Below are 19,307 nucleotides of genomic sequence, written 5' to 3'. Positions count from 1 at the left end.
TTGCAGAAGCAACATCATCTTCTTCACTTTCAGGACTTGAAAATTAGGTTCAGATAACTCGGGACATGTCGCTTCAGCCCCTTGGAGTTCGATTTTTTTTTCCCCCTCTGTGTGATCTGATGTAAAGTCACTCATGCAGTGGCTCATTCTCAAACTAAGACTTCTGCAAATCTGTTTTTCTCTCTGTAGCCCTTCTGGTATATTTACGAGACGTCTACCGATCCATGCTTGAGAGACAACATACATCCGGGTCTCATCAGTAGTTTCTTGTCCGAGGAAAGAAAGCGAGAATGGCCAGTTACAGAAACGAAGACCTTAATCTGATTTGCAGTTCTTCATTTCAGTTCAATCCAGAAGAGTGTGAAATTATTTAATATGATATGAAAATGATGGGTCTTTCCAGAATGAATACTCAGGGATCGTTAAAAAATACATTAAGCCAGGGAGTGATGTTCCAATTATAGAATGGATTTTCAAGAATGTGTTGCTAAAAGGCAGAGCTGTGCTGAAAACGGTTTCTATCTACTTAAAGATGCCTCAATTAAGGCCTTATTAAAATTTAAAGAGTTTTTATGGCCACCCTGCAGCCTTTGAAAGGTCAAGACTGTCACTGCGAGATTAAAAGTTCACTAACATGGCTGTCTTAACAGTCTCACTTCAAATGTGCATATTCCAACACCTTTCTTTTCTCAGCCACGTCCAGCCGTGAGAACTTTACGTAAATGTAATCATTAGGTTATGAGCACGACATTAAATTTTATCCACAGTAATCATTAGCCATTTGTTCTTGACTTCTTTTTCATTTTCAATTGTCCAGTCATTGATCATTAACCAACCTAAAAGAATTTACAATTACTACAACAGATATGTAAGTGTGTTAGGACATTAAGAATAAATTAAACAATATTGAGGTGTATCTGCATCAAATGCTGCTTGATTTCTCAGTGCACAAGATGTACACTCATTGGTACAACACTCTCATAAACCTCAAAATGTGCATTTTGGGAAATATCAGTATGAGAAACTGTGATGTTTAAAACAAGAGTCGAGTAAAGTCACTGTGTGTCAGTTTTCTAGTGTTCAAGAGGCAGTCTGTTTTTATTTGTCTCATAAAGAACTTGAAACAAGAGCAGTGAAATACAGCAGCAGTATAAATGTTGCCCTTTCTCCATCAGAACGCTACAGTTAAGAGCTAGAATCACTAGATATGTTTGTCTATGTTAGGAGTGACCCTGACACACACATATTTTTAACTATCCTCACAGGAGGTCTCTATAAATTTTCAGGAACAGTGCATTGATTTTAAATGGAAATAATAGATCAACATCATTTTAAAGACGGTCTAAGTATGAAGAGACATTGTCTGAAAGCCATAAAGTCAAGCCCAAGTGATTGGTAAAATGGCCTTGTCTTGTTTTTACCAGACTTTGTGCCTCTCCATAAAAATCATCCAGCATGGAGAGATTCTGTCTTGCACATGTATGTACTGTACAGGAATCATGGATTGAGCCATGAATTGTGAGCACAATCCTTTTGGTGTTTTCTGAACTGTTTTCTCAAACTCAATGTATCAGTTCTGCAACTTAAAATCACTGAACAGGCAATAATCAGCAGCAGCAATTAAATTTAAAGTATGGCATTTAGTATTTTATTATATTGTTATATTTATTATATTATGTTATTTTGACTGGGATTTTTTTAACTAAATGAATCTTCGTATTTCACGCAAATGTACATGAAAGTAACCCACATAGAAGAAAAAAATATTTATACTACATTTCAGGAAAATGCTGTGTTGCTGGGACAGCATGATCCGTTTTTTTAAACGTCCCCTCTGACTTCAGCACGATTAACTTAACGTTAGCGCACTCGGATTCGTGGTTATGGGCAAAGCGGTATCTACAATTATATAGACGTAGCTTGATGAACTGTACACGAAGCCTGATATCCACCAGTGCGCATGAGCGTGGTAGAGAGGGTTTTGAAGTGCGCGCACGATTTTCTTGAACTGACAGAGGAAGTGGTAAGAAATGTGTTGTTATTTTCTTGGGGGGAAAGTATCTCTGCAATTGCTGAATAACACCTTAAAACCGTTCGTTAAACATAAGCAACGCAGCCACTCTCGGTGTGCACGACACGGGAATGTTCCGTGCAGCCTCGGTATTTCCTAAGTGCACTGGCTGACACTCAGTGCCTATGTTCCCCTGAACTAAGGTGGCCTAGTAGGGCCAGTAATGCTACGCATTTAGCTATTGTGGCAACGCTGTAAATCGAAACAAAAAGATAACGCGCATGTTAATGAAAAAGTTATGGGGAAAAGGCTAAAAACTCTGGTCTTCTAATAAAAAAAAGTTTGCCTCTTAGGTCATCTATAGAAGTCATTTTTCACATTTTCTTTTTCAATCGTTACTCTCTCCACTCATCCAAGTTTTCATATACGAAGTGGGATATCTGACAGCGCACGTGCGCTCACGTACCGTATAATTTCCAGTGTACTCAACGCACTGCCTAAGTGTATGCAGCTTCTGTTATAAACCGCTGAGAAATTTGATTATATTTTACAAATCTGTTTCGTAATTGGTGATGTTTGTTAATATGTGTTGCAGGGAAAGGAGTTACCATGGCACCTCAGCCCCTGATTAAATCAAGGCAGACAGAGAAGATAATAAATGGAGTTTCAACTCAAGTTATCTGCACAGAGTTCAGCAACTACATATTTATAGTCCTCACTCAGTATGGAAAGATAGGGACGTTGATATCCATAACCCCTGACTCAAGATCCGGTGACATCAGCTCATCTATGTTTACGACAAAGGTACTTCTTGGAAAAGATGAGGTAATATTGAGCTTCACATTAACCTTGTGTAGATAATGTTTGTATAATGCTAAGTGGAAAATAAAGGCCATTTAAACATTTTCATAATGCTCTGTCTGTTATCCTTTTGTTTTGTCCTACAGGCACTTACACATGTCTATGCCAAAAACCTGGTAACTTTCGTCTCACAGGAGTCAGGAAACCGGCCGGTTCTTTTGGGGCTGGCCCTTAAAGACAGCTCCCTTGAAACCATGAAAGTCGTGAAAGATATGATCAAAAGCTGTCAAGTCTGGTGAACAGTTTAATATTTTTCTGTGACAGACAATGCTCAGCCACTTGAAGACATTTTTGTTGGGCCTGTAGTCATTGTCAGTGTATCACCTTAAATGTATCTCTTCTATTTAAGAATGTGATATTCCTGATATGATAGAATACGGTTCAGCCCTTCACTGTGGTTGTGGAACTGACAGAAGTACCCCTGTATGCTCTGTATGCCCATCTGAGGATGTGAGATAGGCCTGTATTCTGTTATAAGAATATTTTCTCTGTGTGAGGGGTACAGTTGTATGTGATTATCTGAAATATAATTGCTCATGCCCTTTTAATTACTGAACAAACAGTGGATTGTTTTTTAGCAGTTACAGATTTGTTTACTTGATTGTTGTGCATTAAATAAAGTTTTTTTTACTCTGAAGTGTTATGGTTGTGGAGGAAGAGTATGTTTTGGAATTTACAAATCTGAGGCAGATTACCTCTTTGCATAGTATACGCAGGTGCACCTACCATCCTCCGCCCTGGCCTCTGATGTCACATGAAGAAGGGTTCATGTTAGTCACGTGACCCGGTTGTTTGTTGTCTGACTTGCACCTGCCGAAGTGGAAAGCGTTGTCGAAGGTGTTGATCAACGAACTTTTGGTCTTTAATTTAGAATTTATCTCTCCTTTTTAACGTTAACATGGTACATTATAGGTTGCACCTCGTGAAGTGAAATATAAGTACCGCGCTTGACTACGGACTTCGATCTCTTCAAAACCACCTGTCGATATAACAAGGAAGTAGACAAGTTGGACAGTAGACACCTATAGATAGGTTCAGTTTCAACAACCGGACGAAGAAGCCATTTCCCCTGTGGCGATTTCTCACGGTAGATCTTCAACATAAGTGGAAAAAATTGGAAAGCAACGTGGCGGCTGTAAATATAAGCAGCACTTTTAAATGTGCTATGTGTATGTAGAGTCTTAGAGGAAGAAAATCATCTAAAACTTGGATGACGTTCGTTTAAAAGAAGCGCAAACTTGAGCAATAAGGTGAACTTATACCCTGTGGTGGATTAATACAAGGGTAAGTAAGAATATGTACATTATTGTTCATACTGTTCAGTTATCTCAAAACTCTTTAATTCTTTTAGATGCTCTTCCTGAAAAGTGAAAAAGAAAGTTATACCACATCGTTATACGCTGTTAATTTGGGGACGAGGAAATAAATACATTTGTCTGCTGTTGTCATTAACTGTTTCGAAGCTGAAAACTGAACCAAGTTTATACTCTTTCTTCAATGTCCGAAAAATACTTTAAGTGACAGCGACTCCCATAGAACACGTCATGGCACATGCAGCGGTTGCCCAACCTTTAGCTCCATGCTCAACAGGCTTCTTTGAAGTGGTTCACTGCGTAATCACTCTTGCTGTTGTCATGTAGTACATCTTAATATTTGCTGAACGTTTACTTAGCAATTGAACTTTTTCTGAGTTGCCAGGATTTTAAGGTCAAATGTTGAATATGTTCTTTTGCTCCGTCTTTTCAGATGAATTCTTCTGCGGAAGAGATTGTCAACAGCACGCTGTTGATGGATTCCGTTAACAAAGCGGATGATTCGGTCCTTCCGTCTTCATCGTCCTCGCTGTTATCAAACATGACCCACCTGTCCAACATGACCGTAGTCAGGTCAAGGAATGGGAATCTGACAGGGGATCAGATTTTCTTGAACACCACAACTGCTCAAGCACTGTCTGGGATTTTTGTTTGGTCTGCATTGCTCATTACTTGTCATCAGGTGAGCTGTCAGTACTTAGTGATTATCTATCACTGCCTTTTTTGAGTAGCAGTAATTTAAAGAGGTAATTTCATAACCCTCTCTGGTTATAAGTCTGCCCACACAAACCTTGTAATACTGTTGTGAGCTGCCTTTCATGCAACATGCCCCATGCTGTTTCATAAAGTCTAAGCTCTCAGCAGTACTGTATCCTGGACACAGAGTTCCAGTAAACATTTCTGAAAAGCTAGGTTCTCCAGCCCTCGCATGTGAGATGAGCAGAAAATCTCTGCATTGAATGGAGAGCACCATTGTGGCTGAGGTGGAGCCGCGGGCACAAACGGCTCTGTTTCATTCAGAGACTAGGCAAACGAAAACAAACGGTTGGAGGGAAATTAGAGCTGTTTTGAGCTACCTGAAGTCATCTCCTCCCTCGACCTGATTGTGCGAGGGTGACACATCCCAGACAATCCGGGTAGTGCTTTGTAACTGGGTACCTCTCTGATCTAACCCCCACCCCTATCTTTGGCTTTCCATAACATGTCTCACATTCCCATCTTGTTGCTCCTCTGCCTCCTGCTCCTGTTGATCAATAAATACCTTTCTATTTGTAGGTATGCAGGGATGTGTGTGTGTGTGTGTGTGTGCGTGCGTGCGTGCGTGCGTGCGCGTGCGGGTTGTGTGTGTGCGTTCCATCCCCATGTGTTGCTACATTATCCATTAGTCCGGTGAGAGTACTGTTTGCTGTCCTTGACGACACCATGGATTTGTGTGCAGCTGATAAGGACTGAGCGCAAACACAGTGGTCGATTTAAGACAGTCAGGTTTCTGTAATATATCTGAGAAAAAAAAATGCACTTGTGTTCATTTAAAGTCGTGCTGATACTGTGCTGATACACAAATAACACGCTCAGTCATTACCGATAATCATTACATTTCTGGTGTTGACTTTGACTCTTCAGCCAGGAAACGGTGATTCTAAATTTAAACGCGTTTAATATTTTATTTTTTTATGGTCGAAACAGGCCAATCACATCATAGGTTAGTTGTGAACACAGCTGAGTGAGATAAACTGTAGTTTAAACAAAACTCCCTCCTAAAAGATGTGACACAGTGAAGAGTGTAATCTTTGTGATTTTACATCTTTACATTAGCCGTGTCTGTTGAGCTTCTGAAGTAGATGGAGAATCCAAAGCTTCAGTTTACTTGTGAGATCTGTGTGAGGTGAAATGTTGATCAGATTTGGAATGTGTTCCCACATTCATGTCTTCTGTGTACGTAAAGACACACGCCCGATCATCCCCCACCTGATACTATTGTAGGGAAGTATATTATTTAACAAGAGCACTGCTGGAAATCTTTGTTGTTGAAATACCCGAAGTGCCAAACGAGAGAACCACTCCTTTCAGTCATTCACAGCACTGAAACGGCTGCAGAGCGACTGCTTACTGCTTGCTCTTCAAGTCAGGAAGAGCTGTTTGAGATTAAGGAAGAGAACAAAGAAGAAAGGAAGAAAAAACTGGAAACAAAAGAACTTTCATTGATCTTTACACTAGCTGAATCAACATAAGAGATAAGGGTACACCTCATTCTCTTGTCACATGGTGCTTCCTAACTGATAAGCATTAGATAGATGTTGAATCCTAGCACTGTGTTTGCTGATGGACACTGTATGTACACTAATGTCATATAACCGCTACTATAACTAGAACACTACCAGATGGACTTGGCCCAGTTTTCATGAATGGGCTTTGTATTAACATTCATATGGTTAAATATAAAATTTGCGCCAATGCAGTTAGGTGAGTAATTTCAACAGATGAAGGTGGCAGTCAAAATGAAAAATATTCATTTTCAAGTATTCAAATTTTCATTTTAACCATCCTCAGTTGCTCCACCACCCCACTTCCTATCTAACTATGCAGGAAGACAGAAATCTAATTTTCGTATTTGTTAACACTTTTGGATCCCCTCTCACCTCTTGCGAGATATGCGGTCGACCCTGGGGGAGCTCTAATGCATGTCGAGTATTTGTCATGTAATTGAACGACTGCCGCTGTGTTGATGGAGTTTTTTGGTGTCAGAGAAAAAGTCCCTTTACTGCTGAAAAGATGTTGTCTCTATCTGGAGGACACATTTTGATTACCCCTAAAGCTTTGCATTCTCCATACAAAAAACCAGAAACTAAACAAAGTCACATTGCTTTGATAGAAACTAAGAACAAACAGTCAATCCGCTGGCAGTTTCTTCTCCGCTCATAATCGCCGTCATGCAATTCAGCTAGGCTCATTCTCCTTCATCGTCATAGTAACTGAATGAGTTGGCCACGCGCACGTCTGTCAGAAAGCATGGTAAACAGTTGCCTGATGAGGATTGGATCTGAGGTGTCGTGAGACAAACATATGTAAATCCTGACGAGATTAAAACGACCCCAAGGACCACTTTAAGTATTCCACAGAATCATTTTTATTTCCTTGCTTAAGGTATCCTCAGTAGAGCTGTCTCATCCTGCAGCATACTTGAAAATGCATCTTTGAGACACCTTGGCTCTGAGGTAACAGATTTACCTCAGCGCCGTGTTTATCGGGCGAGGGTTACCGTTGGCGCATAGCTGACACAAACAGAGTTTTCAGGACACAGACTCCTCGCTTGGATGACTCAGTCATCCTGAGTGAAAGCCCGTAACGCACAGGGACAGTCACAGTGAATGAACAAAATCCTCTGACGCGGTCGCACCCATTGCTTCTTTCATTCATCTCTCGTGCCCCCCCCCCCCTTTTTTTTTTTTTTTTTAGAAGTTTGGTGTAGTTTTAGAAGATAATACCAAACTTGTTTCAGAGGAATATATCACACCTGGCCGTTTTTGGACTCTTATAGCTTTTGGAGAGAGCAGTTCTGAGCCCAGGTCTGGCTGGACCGGGACCTGCGGTATAATGAGTCTGGACTGGACTTGGATGACTGCTCAGCCGCTGATAGACTGAGTCAAGTCCACAGCCATTACTCAGAGCCCGGCTCAGCATCGCTGTCACGTCTGCTTTATGAAGCCGAGGAGGCCAAAGGCTTTTTTCCCCCTCTCTCTCTTTTCTCTCTTTCCCTACAACAATAGGAAGGAAATAGAGGACATCAGTCTATGGTTTGCCTCACCTCTCCTCCCAAGAGCTGTAAATACCTTCGTCCTACGGTCTCCCACAGGCTTGACCAGCTAGTAATCACATTTTGTGTGTGTGTGTGTGTGTGTGTGTGTGTGTGTGTTTTTAAGTTTATTAGCAGTCCAAAAGGACAGAGATGTTTGTACATACAGTAGAGTCTTCCTTACAGCTGTGTGTGTGTGTGTGTGTTTTTAAGTTTATCAATAGTCCAAGAGGACAGAGATGTCTGAACACATAGTAGAGTCTTCCTTACAGCTCTGTGTGTGTGTGTGTTTTTAAGTTTATCAACAGTCCAAGAGGACAGAGATGTCTGAACACATAGTAGAGTCTTCCTTACAGCTCTGTGTGTGTGTGTGTGTGTGTTTGTGTGTGTGTGTGTGTGTGTGTGTGTGTGTGTGTGTAAAGTCTTTGATGCTGTCAGGATTTGGGGTGTTTAGAATGACTTTTTTTTTTAAATCTGCGTAATAAATGGTATTCAGCAAGTTATACATAAATATTGTTTATTTCTCTTGCTCCAGTGTTGTATATAAGTTTTATATTAACACACAATCACTATTGATACGTTGAGTTGTTAACATATCATAGTTTTTGTTTTCTGGGTTTTTTTTAGTTGGGAATATTGTTTTGTTGTTGGAAACCATTGTTGGGTTTTATTTGACAACAAGGTCAGTGCATAGTTCAGCCTGTCCGTGGAAAAAGCATTAGTGAAAAATATCACTCTATGCGTTTTAATTTTTCATAGACCTGTTGTGTGTATTCTTAATTTCAGTAGCACTTTCTTATCCATTATTTCCATTTCCTCTCTCCATTCAAATGTCTCCTGTTTCACCCTCTGAACCCTGACTGCACTTTGTTCCTCTCAGACACATTTTTAACATGTCATTTCCTTTCCTTTATCCTTCCCTCAGATCCCCAGGTTGCCTCAGGGAAAAAAAAAAAACAGAGAGAAAGAGAGAAGTGTACTATATTCATAGCTTTTTTTAGCCAGCCCTCAACACCTCTCCTTTAGAGCAGCAGAGATTTGACTAAATTATTCATTTTGGACAGTTTGACGGGGTGAGGTGGGACCGTGTTTTCTCTCTGTAAAATGACTTGTCTGTCTGGCACAGGCTGATTTAAGCAATTTTCATTCACTCTTTTTTTTTTTTTTTTTTTTTTTCTTTTTTCTCAGATCTACTCCCATCTGAGGTCGTACACTGTTCCTAATGAACAACGTTACATCATACGCATCCTCTTCATCGTGCCCATCTACGCTTTCGACTCCTGGCTGAGCCTCCTCTTCATCAGCAACGACCAGTACTATGTTTATTTTGACTCTGTTCGAGACTGCTATGAAGGTATGAAAAACAACAACCACCCCACCCCGCACACAAACACACACACACACACACACAGTCAAAATGTTAGCCAGCCCTGATAAAACATCTCGGTGATGCCCGCCGGTAAGGCTGGGTTTGGACAATAATAAGGAAAGAATGACGGCCTGGCAAAACAACAGTGGCAGATTTTCAGCTCCACACAAAAACAAAAAAAAAAGAAAATGGAGGGTTGCACAGACAGGCGCATGTAGCTGACCAAACCTGTTTTCTCCCTCCTTACACTTTCCCGCGAGGGAAGGAGGACAAGTGTTGAGTTAATAAGCCCAGACCGACTGCCTTCTCTCTCGCTCTCTCTCTTGCTCTCTCTTGCTCTCTCTCGCTCTCTCTCTCTCTCTCGCTCTCTCTCACTCTCTTGCTCTCTCTCTCGCTCTCTTGCTCTCTCGCTCTCTCTCTCTTTCACTCTCTCTCTCTCTCTCTCTCTCTCTCTCTCTCTCTCTCTCTCTCTCGCGCTAGACAATAGAGTGTGGAGTAACATTTCTTTGCTGTTGGTAAGGAAATGTGAATAAAAGGGGGAGGGGGGCTGCTGAAGTTTTCAAAATGACATGACCTGGGTTGTATAAAAGAGTTGTGGTTTTTAATTTGAACACATTGATTTTTTCATGTTTTTCTCATATACTTTTTTTATGTTATCTAAATTATTCATCTTGTGTGAATTTCTAATTTCAAACATCATATACTGATACGTAAAGGGGCAGACTGAAAGAGGAGGTTGGAAAAATACGGTCGTGAATAGCACATAAAAAGTCTTGTTCGGTCTTAATGTTTTATTTACCACATTGTTCCCAGCGGCACATGCAGTAAGATCACTGTATGTGAGAAAAGCCTTTATTTCCTCAGTCAATCAGTTGTAAATACTTGCTGATACTTTTGTCAAAGTATCAACAGTACAATGAAATAAATATTTAGCAGAGAGTGAAACTGGATGTGTCCTCTGTTAGCTTTTTCTAAGCCTTCTTTAAATAGCAACAACAGATTAGGGTGGCTTTGCTTGTACAGAAAACCTATTACATCACACATGACCTGTGCGACTGGCTAAAGATAATGGAAGATAAACAAACTGTGGTGGTTTATTATGTCCAGTGCATCTGACTGCATAAAACACTGCATAAAACACTGCATAAAACACTGTATAAAACACTGCATAAAACATTGCATAAAACACTGCACAAAACACTGTATAAAACACTGCATAAAACACTGCATAAAACACTGTATAAAACACTGCATAAAACACTGCATAAAACACTGCATAAAACACTGCATAAAACACTAATGCGTTTTTTTCCTTTTGTTGATACTGAAGCTAATGGTTTTGTTCCCTCTCTTTTTTTTTTTATGTTGTTGTTGTTTTTTTTTGGTTTTTATTTTTGTTTTTTTTGTTCCCCCTCTAGCGTTTGTGATATATAATTTCCTGAGCCTGTCTTTCGAGTACCTGGGGGGAGAGAGCGCGATCATGGCCGAGATACGAGGCAAACCCATCCAGTGAGTGTCCTCATTCCGCCGCCTGGATAATGGATATATTTTTCATAATTCATTTTTTTCTCCCCACAAACTTTATTTCCCACGGAGTGATGTGACATTTGTACCGTCAATCCGTCTTTAATTTCAAAGCCACGTCACTCTTAGCAAAATATAAGTTTCGCACCGTGGAGTATTTTAGTCAAAGCAAACCGGCTAACGGCCAAGTCTCACACTTAGGTCAGGCTATGGCCTTTGTGTAGATGTCTCCCCACCCAGCTTCATGGAGCTAATCTATGCAAACAGTCTTGGCCCCAGGCCGCAAGAACACAGTATTAATGACTGATTAGGACATGGCTGCTGGTTAAATGACTTGTCCCTCTGTAGGTGGGCCAGCTGTGCACTGCAGTACGTGCAGTGGAGGGAAAAAAATGGAAAAACAGTCCATTTAAATGAACATAACTGGAAAAAAAGGGAAATATGTTGTATGTTTATCAAGCTAATTTAGCTGTGTTTAATGTGTCTTTTAATTAAAATTTCTTTAATTAATGTTGTCATCTAGAACACAGGCTACACAAATTGTTTTGTTAAAAGTAACATTATTATTATTATTATTATTATTATTATTATTGTTAATAATAAAGTAAAAGTAGTAATTATTAAAAGTATTATTAATATCATGCATGTGGGATGGGAATAGATTGATTCTGTGTAATTCTGTGTTGTTCAACGCTGTACATGTCTGTTAGAAATTTTGTCAGACTTGTCTGACAGTCAACTACAGACATTTTCATCAAACACATGATCCAGGGCCACCATTTTTGAATAAGTCGATTAGCAGCGTGGCTCTCCCAACGACTGATTGGCTCATGCAGCAAAGACAGAATGCATCATGGGAAAAGTGCAGACAGCTCTCTATGGCCCCAAAACTTGGTTGTATAGATATTAAGCTGTTTCAGGAAAAAAAATGAAATTGCATTTAAACAAAGATTATAGCTTAATCATGCTTTAGAATTATTCTACATGCATGGATCCACTCCTACATAGTTGCTTTGAAAGTAATTTCTTTTGCAACTGCTTATCATGCAAAGAGTCATTATTTCTTTCTTTCTTTGTCATTGTTCCAGACAAGAAAAGCAATTAATTATTCCGCTGAAACTTCAAAATTGCCATCGTCTTTGATCGGTTGTATAATTTCTCCTAAATTTAATATGAATTGAATAAACAGTTTCCATTTGTTTGCCCACACAGGTCAAGCTGCCTGTACGGCACCTGCTGCTTGGTTGGAATGAGCTATTCCATCGGCTTCCTGCGTTTTTGCAAACAGGTCAGTATTAGTTTGCGTTATCTAGAGCGTCGTTTGTTTGTAGCTTCCCTCTCCTTGGTCCAATTTGTATTTTTATGAACAAGTATCGAATATGAAAGCAAAGCTTCGGAATGAAATTACACTTTGTCGCCTTAACTGGCATCCAGCTTTTTTTTTTTTTTTTTTTTTTTTCCCAAATGGTGAAATGACAGCGGCAATAATTGTTTATCCGTCTTTCCGAGGATAACATCCAATGGTTAAAGAAATAGAACTGTGTATATATATATATAAATATATGAATGAAATGGGTGATGGCAGCTTGGCGATAAACACAGGGAGAAAGGGTCTGAGCTGGTAACACAATGCCGCTGTCAGTCTGACTTCTGACGCTGCATGTACTCTGAGAGTAACACTGCCTGAAATTGGATTTGAGAGGTATGTCCTCCAAAAATTGAAAAGTCTGTGAAATGAACATTTTATTTATTTATTTATTTTTATTTTTTTTATAGAAAGGAAAACAACTAAACACATGGTTTTCCATGGCTGCATGCTTACGTGAAATGTTTTCAAAATGACTGATCTGAGCAAAGAGCCGTATCCTCGGAAAAGTCTTTCTTGAAATTTGGCTCTCCTTGTTTGGTTATTTCTTCCCCAGAAGCCTTCTTTGATTAGAAACTTCTTTTCGAAAGCTAAATCTAGTTACTTGGGCTGTTAATGTTGCCATTTCTGGAAAGCATAAGAATATTTTACTCTGTGCTCAACATCTCGGTATATTGTTGCTAATCAGTTCAGCCGCGCTCAAATCCTCAGTGAATCACCTCTGTTTCAGAGTAAATTGATTTTTTTAAGAATGTAATCATTTAGTGTAATCACGTAAATCTTTTATTCGTGATACCGGTCCCTTGGTGCAACTTATTTCATAAGCGAATGCCTTTGTTGTTTTGGGACTGTTCAGCTGTGCAGGTTGGGAAGCATGCGCCGACTTTCACGGATCAGTTTTTTTTTTAGAATTCATTTGTCTAAGTGATATCAAATACCACTTGTGTTCATAGGATTGTTTTTTTCCTCCATGTCTGTCTTATTGTTTTGTCTCATCGATGTTGTCATCTAGGCGACGCTCCAGTTCTGCGTGGTCAAACCCATCATGGCATGCATCACCATCCTGCTCCAGGCCTTCGGCAAATACCATGACGGGGATTTTAGGTGTGGCCCCCACATCTTTATTCACTCTTCACCTTTTTCACTTCTTCATTTCTTATTTAGATTTCTTATTTATATTGTTCATATTTACAGCTTGCATCAAGAAACGCTGCTTGTTTTAGTAAAGTTCAATACATTTGGGAAGAATCGGTGTCTCTCGGACTACCCATATATTTCAGACCTAGTCTTGGCCTAAATTACGTTCTGAATTGTATTGTAGTTTGAGAGATCACCCAGACATGTTCTGAAGGTTGCTGCTTATATTGCTACGGCACTGAAAAGGAGGAAGAGGAACGCTGGTGGTTTTTTTGTTTGTTTTTTGAAATCTTTCATGCTGCCGTTTGCGTTTGTTTTTCTCTGTGCAGTGTGACTGGGGGCTACCTCTACATCACCATTATCTATAACATCTCTGTGAGCCTGGCTCTCTACGCCCTCTTCCTCTTCTTCTTCGCCACCAGTGACCTGCTCAGGCCATACGAACCAGTGCTCAAATTCCTCACCATCAAATCCGTCATCTTCCTCTCCTTCTGGCAAGGTAGAGTGTCAAGCATACGCGAGTCATCGTATTACCGTTAAAAACATTTGTTTTCTCTACCAATGTATACGTGGCATAGCTCAGTTGCATTATGCAAGGATTTGGTATTATCTGTTTTTGTATCTTTTTTTTTATCTTTTTTTATTTTTGCTTCTGTTCTTTTTGTTTACTTTTGTGACTAGTTTCTGTTCTGTGAAATGATTCCCTGTCCAATAAAGAGCATTGTTTTTTTGTTGTTGTTGTTGTTGTCGTGTCCCCCACCCCCCTCCCCAGGCATGGTCCTGGCCATCCTGGAGCGCTGTGGGGTCATTCCGGAAGCGTTGGTCATCGACGGGCACGAGGTGGGCGCGGGCACGGTGGCAGCAGGCTGGCAGAACTTCATCATTTGCATCGAGATGTTTTTCGCCGCCATCGCGCTCCGCTACGCTTTCACCTACAACGTTTACCAGGAGAAAAAAAACGACGCCCCAGGTAATGACGGATGAGGTGTTCGAGTTTATCCAGGGAGCGTGTGACTTCAACGCTCATGCTTGTTCAGTGCTTAGGTTTTGAATGAAGTTCATCGACCAAAGTTGAATTGAACTTATTACACGACACTATGCTGTCTGTAGACGTTTACTGTGAAGATGAGGTGCAGTGTCGTCTTTCAGCGGTCGGCCTTAAGGCAGGAGAAAGCCTGTCTCCTCGTTGTTATGTCTCTATGAATCAGAGTGTTAAGGAACTTTGTGAAGTTCAGCTTTTCTCAGGTGGATGTTGAGAATATTAGATAACCTCAGCAGGATGAAGAATAGAGAGAGCCAGGGCTGGCCCTTCTATTCCAGCACTTTATGCTAAAGAGAAGGACAGGTGAACATCACCCCCCCCCCCCCCCCCCATACAACTCTGTTCTCTTGATGGTGCCAGAAAAGAAAGGGAATTGGCTAGTGCTTGTACAATATATTCATATCCATTTTTTTTTTTTGACCGTGCGCTACTCTCTTCATCTTGCAGAGGGGATCAAAAGCTCCATCAGACAAAATGAATCAGCCACACTCCACAGCCTGGGCTTTTCAAGCCTGTTCTAGGGAAAAAAAAAAAAAGAAAAAAAATCTGTTTCATTTTCTAGCAATCACAAGGCTAATGATAGTGGTGTGGCTGAATGTTAAACACAGTATTAGATTTGTATTGTGAGCCGATGAGGTGCGGGCGAAAAATTTCGTTTAAATCGAGGCTCTCAGAATCATAGTTTCAGGGCTGTTCTGAGGGGGAATGCTAATACGTTGTCTCAGCAGGAGGAAAGCTGTTATTCATTTATTTATTTTATTTTCTTTTTTAATTTATTCTAAGTATCTTGGTTGCCTGGGTGGTATGGTCACGGTGGCACATTTGTCTAGACATGGATGGCTGACTACTGAAAGGAAAGTAAGGCAGTCTTTCTGATGGTGCGTGTGTAAGAATACTGACACAAGTACATACCTGTTTTAGTCCTCTGATGGCAAGCTTAGAGAATGTGAGGGGGCCGCAGTGAAAGGTTAGGAACATGTACCCAGAATTCACCGGAGATCTCTAAAGGTGAGCTCCCGCTTTCTCTCTGGCCTTTTGCGGGGAGTAAACCAGGTATGAGGAGGAGCTCAGGGGAGCGTGCTCCTCCAGACCTGTGACCCGTGACCCGCTGGGCTCTGGCCTCCTGAGCCTCTCCCGCTGAACCTCAAACACACATCATAGTCAGTCAGCCCCCCCGCCCCACATTCCCAATTACAGGGCCTGGTCTCCAGAGCAGGGAGGTCTCAGCGCGCTTAGGCCAGCTACATCTCCGCAGAGAGAGAAAATGACAGAGAGAGAGCGAGACAGAGCGAGAGAGAGACCCTCTGCAGCTACATCCTCACCTCTGATTAGACTCTTATCCATCAACCCAGAGAGAGGGAGAGAGGGAGAGAGAGAGAGAGAGAGGAAGAGGTTGCAGAGAGATAGAAGCCCTCATGCAGGAGTGAATCTGTCTGCTCAGTACTCTGCTTTTATGGGATGTTTGACTCATATATAAGAGAACTAAGCTGGGGGTTGGGGGGGGGGGGGTAAATCTTCCCTTTTCGAGTACGGCCGTCCCTCTCTGGCGAGTAAGGGCTAAATGAAGCAGAAGAGAGATTTAGCAGCCACATCAGAGCACAGTGAAGCATGCAGCTGTTTTTGTGGATTTTTCTTTTTTTATTATTATTATTATTTTATTTTAAGTCCGGAGCTCTTTTTGAGTGCAGCCAGGTCAGGCGGAGGTGCAGCCGGAGGGCGGAATGCGAGATGAAGATAATGGGGAGGTTGTACGGAGCTTGAATGCCACCGTCTGTAAATGGATTGTGTAACGCAGCGAAATGACGTGGTCTAGGACTTTCCAGAAATATCAGGCGCGGAGCAATGTGTCATCTGCTTTAAATGGACTAGAATTTTATTAACATGCCTAGATTGCAATGCATCATTTTATAATAGGCTTTTACAGTGTAGGATTAAAGAGAGCCAAAGATTCTCTAATTAGCGGTCTCCTGGCATTGTGCTAATGATAGAAAACAGTATGAGTTTGTCTCATTGCTTGGGTTTTTTTTTTTTTTAGCTTTAATGTTTCAAAATGCCTTTTTTTTTTTTCTTTTCCTTTTATACATTTTCCTATTTGCTTCCTAGCATTGCGCTTCATGCCGGGAAGACATTTCATATAGCGTTCTCTGGAATCGAGTTGTTCTTTAGTGTTTGATCACTATCAAGATCAAGATTCAAAATCGATTTTCTTGTGTCTGCTTGCCATCAAGAGTTACGCCACACACACACACACACACACACACACATGATAGCATGTCCACTTTTCTGTCTGGATTTTGTAGAGAACGTCGCGCCCATGCACAGCATCTCTAGCGGTCTGAAGGAGACTATAAACCCCGGGGACATGGTCCAAGACGCCATCCACAACTTCTCTCCAGCGTATCAACAGTATACCCAGCAGTCCACTCAGGAGGTGGTTCAGCCCAGCCAGAACGGCAAACCGGGCCCCACTGGCACCAAAACCAGCAAGAAGGCCGACAAAGTCATGCTAATCGCTTCAGATGACGAATTCTAACCCGGGGCCCAAACAGAGAGGATCTCCGCGTAAGTCCATAGCTGTGCAGTAGCCTCACTCTGGACTCAGTTTCACAATTATTTTTTTCTTTTCCTCCCAAATTTGTCAAAACTTCTCAACTCTGCAGTAATGAGGCTTTATTCGTTCTAATATTTTGTGCGTGACTTGTGGGGAAAATGAACTTTAAAGTCAGGAGTGAATTTGTTAGTGAAGCTCAGTGTGAGGGTAGGGTATACTGTGATGCGTTCGTAATTTGCATTTAAAGACTTTGTTTTGGTTTAATGATTTTCTTCCTCCTTCTCACGTCTCCTGTGTTTCAGCAGAAGGAAGGAGCTTGCTGAGGGTGGAGTGGACGCTTTTCTTCGGTTTCCTTGCATGTTTCAAAGCAAGCGCCACTAAACTTGTAACATCAGGAAGAGATCCAGACAAGCATACACTGGCTGGAACTGACACTTTGGAGCCCAGCTCTTTGAAGTATTTGCTCAGTAACTCTACAGTTGGGCTTCCTGATGAAAAAAGACAATCTCACAGAGATACCCTGGCTTTGGAGCAGACACTTCAAACCATTTGACTGGACCTCTTTGAAACCCTTTGCATCCAGCATACCAGGGACAAATACTCTTTTCCTGCTGCCTTAGGATGTGCTGTACAGCTCATTAATTTTCTGACTGTGCATTGAAGTAAATTCAAATTCTAAGGCAAAACAGCAAGCATCAGTAATAGCAGTTAATTTTTTTTTTTTTTTTAAGAAAAAGTTGATAACCGAAGAAAAGTTGATAATGACTCTGTAACTTATTTTGTTCATTCTTTACACTGTATCTTTCCACAGGCTAAAACACAAAATAAGCTAAGAGGTTCAGAAATATTAATTTCTGCTTATTGCACCTGTATTTTTTTAATGGCCTGTCTCAAGTTAAAATTTAATTTATGTAAGAAGAAAGACAAACTTAAATTATTAAGATGCAGGGCTTTTTCCACTTAAGATCTTCAAGATGACAGTCTATCAATGTTTGCATGTTAAGTATATACCAGTACAGATGGATCCTTTTAAAAATGACTTGCTATGTTCTAGACACAATGAATAGCGGTTTTCATTAGTGTGATGAAAATTTAAAAACTCTTCTATAACATATAATGTACAGTGATTACTATGGTTAACACCTATTCAGTTAGCAATTAGAAAATTGCAAATACTTGATATGCAAACAGTGAAATAATGTTCTTTTGACATTTTTGTCATTCTGTAGGCCATTCTTTTTTTTTTCGTACCCTTTTTTGTTTACTTGTTTTGTTCATTCTGTACTGTTTGTTAATATACCCCTGCTCACGTTCCCTGTCTTATTACCAGGTAATGCACTTGACAATATGCCAGGAGTAGCAAACTTTCCTGCAGCAGACTGGCAACCTGTCCAGGGTGTTTCCCTGCCTTTCACCCAGTCAATGCTGGGATAGGCTCTAGCACCCCCTTCGACCCTAAATAGCATTAGCAGCTTAGATAGTGAGTGAGTGAGTGAGTGAGTGAGTGGCAAACTTTGTATATTAAGGTGTTTCTGTGTATTTTGAAGTATATGGACTGTTCTCAAGAGCACACAGAGTGAGGAACAGGGCTCGGACATGCAAATGAAATTTCACGATGTTTTGTTTTCAGTTTTGTGCCAATGATCAGGGGCCTTACAGATATTGGTGGAGGAGAGATGAGAGCGCGCAGTGATTACCTAAGTGTTGTCCAATCTGCTCTGCAGAATGTTTCATCTGATTTGTCAAGATGAGTCAAGTGATCTCTGAGAGTAAACCTCAAATAAAAAAATATACATATATTCAACAACAATATGTGGATTTTCATAACTCGGAGAGAACGCTTACTGACACACGATTTTCTCTCAAGTGAGGAAGAAGAACAGATTGATGAAAGATGAGAGTTTGTGTTTTGTTATTTTGTCTTATAAGACAGCTGTCAACTACTTCAACTGTGCAAGCTATCGTGTGTCTGTAAATGATGTACTCCTGTTTAATGAGAAAAGCTTTATTTAAAAGTACAAAACAGAAACTGCAGACTATTTACAGGAATAATTTACCTCCTTATATTCAGCCAGAATGGAAAAAAAACAGAGTGAATTTATTTGTACATGAGGGTAGGTCATTGAAAAAAAAAAACATGAAAATAAGTGAATGCAAATAAAATAATTTAGAGGCTGAAAATAAACAAAAAAAAATCAAAATAAATATCAAAGTTCAAATAAAATACATACAAACAGATTAATGACAAATCACAAGAGAATGATCAATCTACGACTAGGTTTTGCTGCCTTTCATGTTGTCTTTATGTACAAATCACCATTTTTTATATAAAGCAGTTTA

At 40.4% G+C, this 19,307-nt stretch overlaps 2 protein-coding genes across 2 annotated transcripts; both read left to right on the top strand.

The window, feature by feature from the left end:
* The first annotated feature begins 1,951 nt into the window (after positions 1–1,951).
* psmg3 (proteasome (prosome, macropain) assembly chaperone 3) lies at positions 1,952–3,473 on the top strand. Its single transcript, XM_030790864.1, has 3 exons — positions 1,952–2,023; positions 2,607–2,836; positions 2,959–3,473. Exons 2-3 carry the CDS (start codon positions 2,621–2,623, stop codon positions 3,109–3,111), a joined length of 369 nt encoding a protein of 122 aa, XP_030646724.1. The 5' UTR covers positions 1,952–2,023; positions 2,607–2,620; the 3' UTR covers positions 3,112–3,473.
* A 361-nt stretch (positions 3,474–3,834) lies between these two features.
* Positions 3,835–18,733, top strand: tmem184a (transmembrane protein 184a). The gene is made up of 10 exons (XM_030790689.1): positions 3,835–4,156; positions 4,619–4,867; positions 9,167–9,332; positions 10,766–10,856; positions 12,084–12,159; positions 13,250–13,341; positions 13,704–13,873; positions 14,147–14,344; positions 16,717–16,978; positions 17,270–18,733. The coding sequence occupies exons 2-9, from the start codon at positions 4,619–4,621 to the stop codon at positions 16,947–16,949; spliced, it is 1,275 nt and encodes a 424-aa protein (XP_030646549.1). The 5' UTR covers positions 3,835–4,156; the 3' UTR covers positions 16,950–16,978; positions 17,270–18,733.
* The last annotated feature ends 574 nt before the right edge of the window (positions 18,734–19,307 follow it).

This window comes from Chanos chanos, chromosome 13 (genome assembly GCF_902362185.1).
Source record: "Chanos chanos chromosome 13, fChaCha1.1, whole genome shotgun sequence".
In the NCBI taxonomy this organism is placed as follows: Eukaryota; Metazoa; Chordata; class Actinopteri; order Gonorynchiformes; family Chanidae; genus Chanos; species Chanos chanos.
Note: the sequence above shows the minus strand (reverse complement) of the source record. Positions and strands in the feature narration are given on the sequence as shown.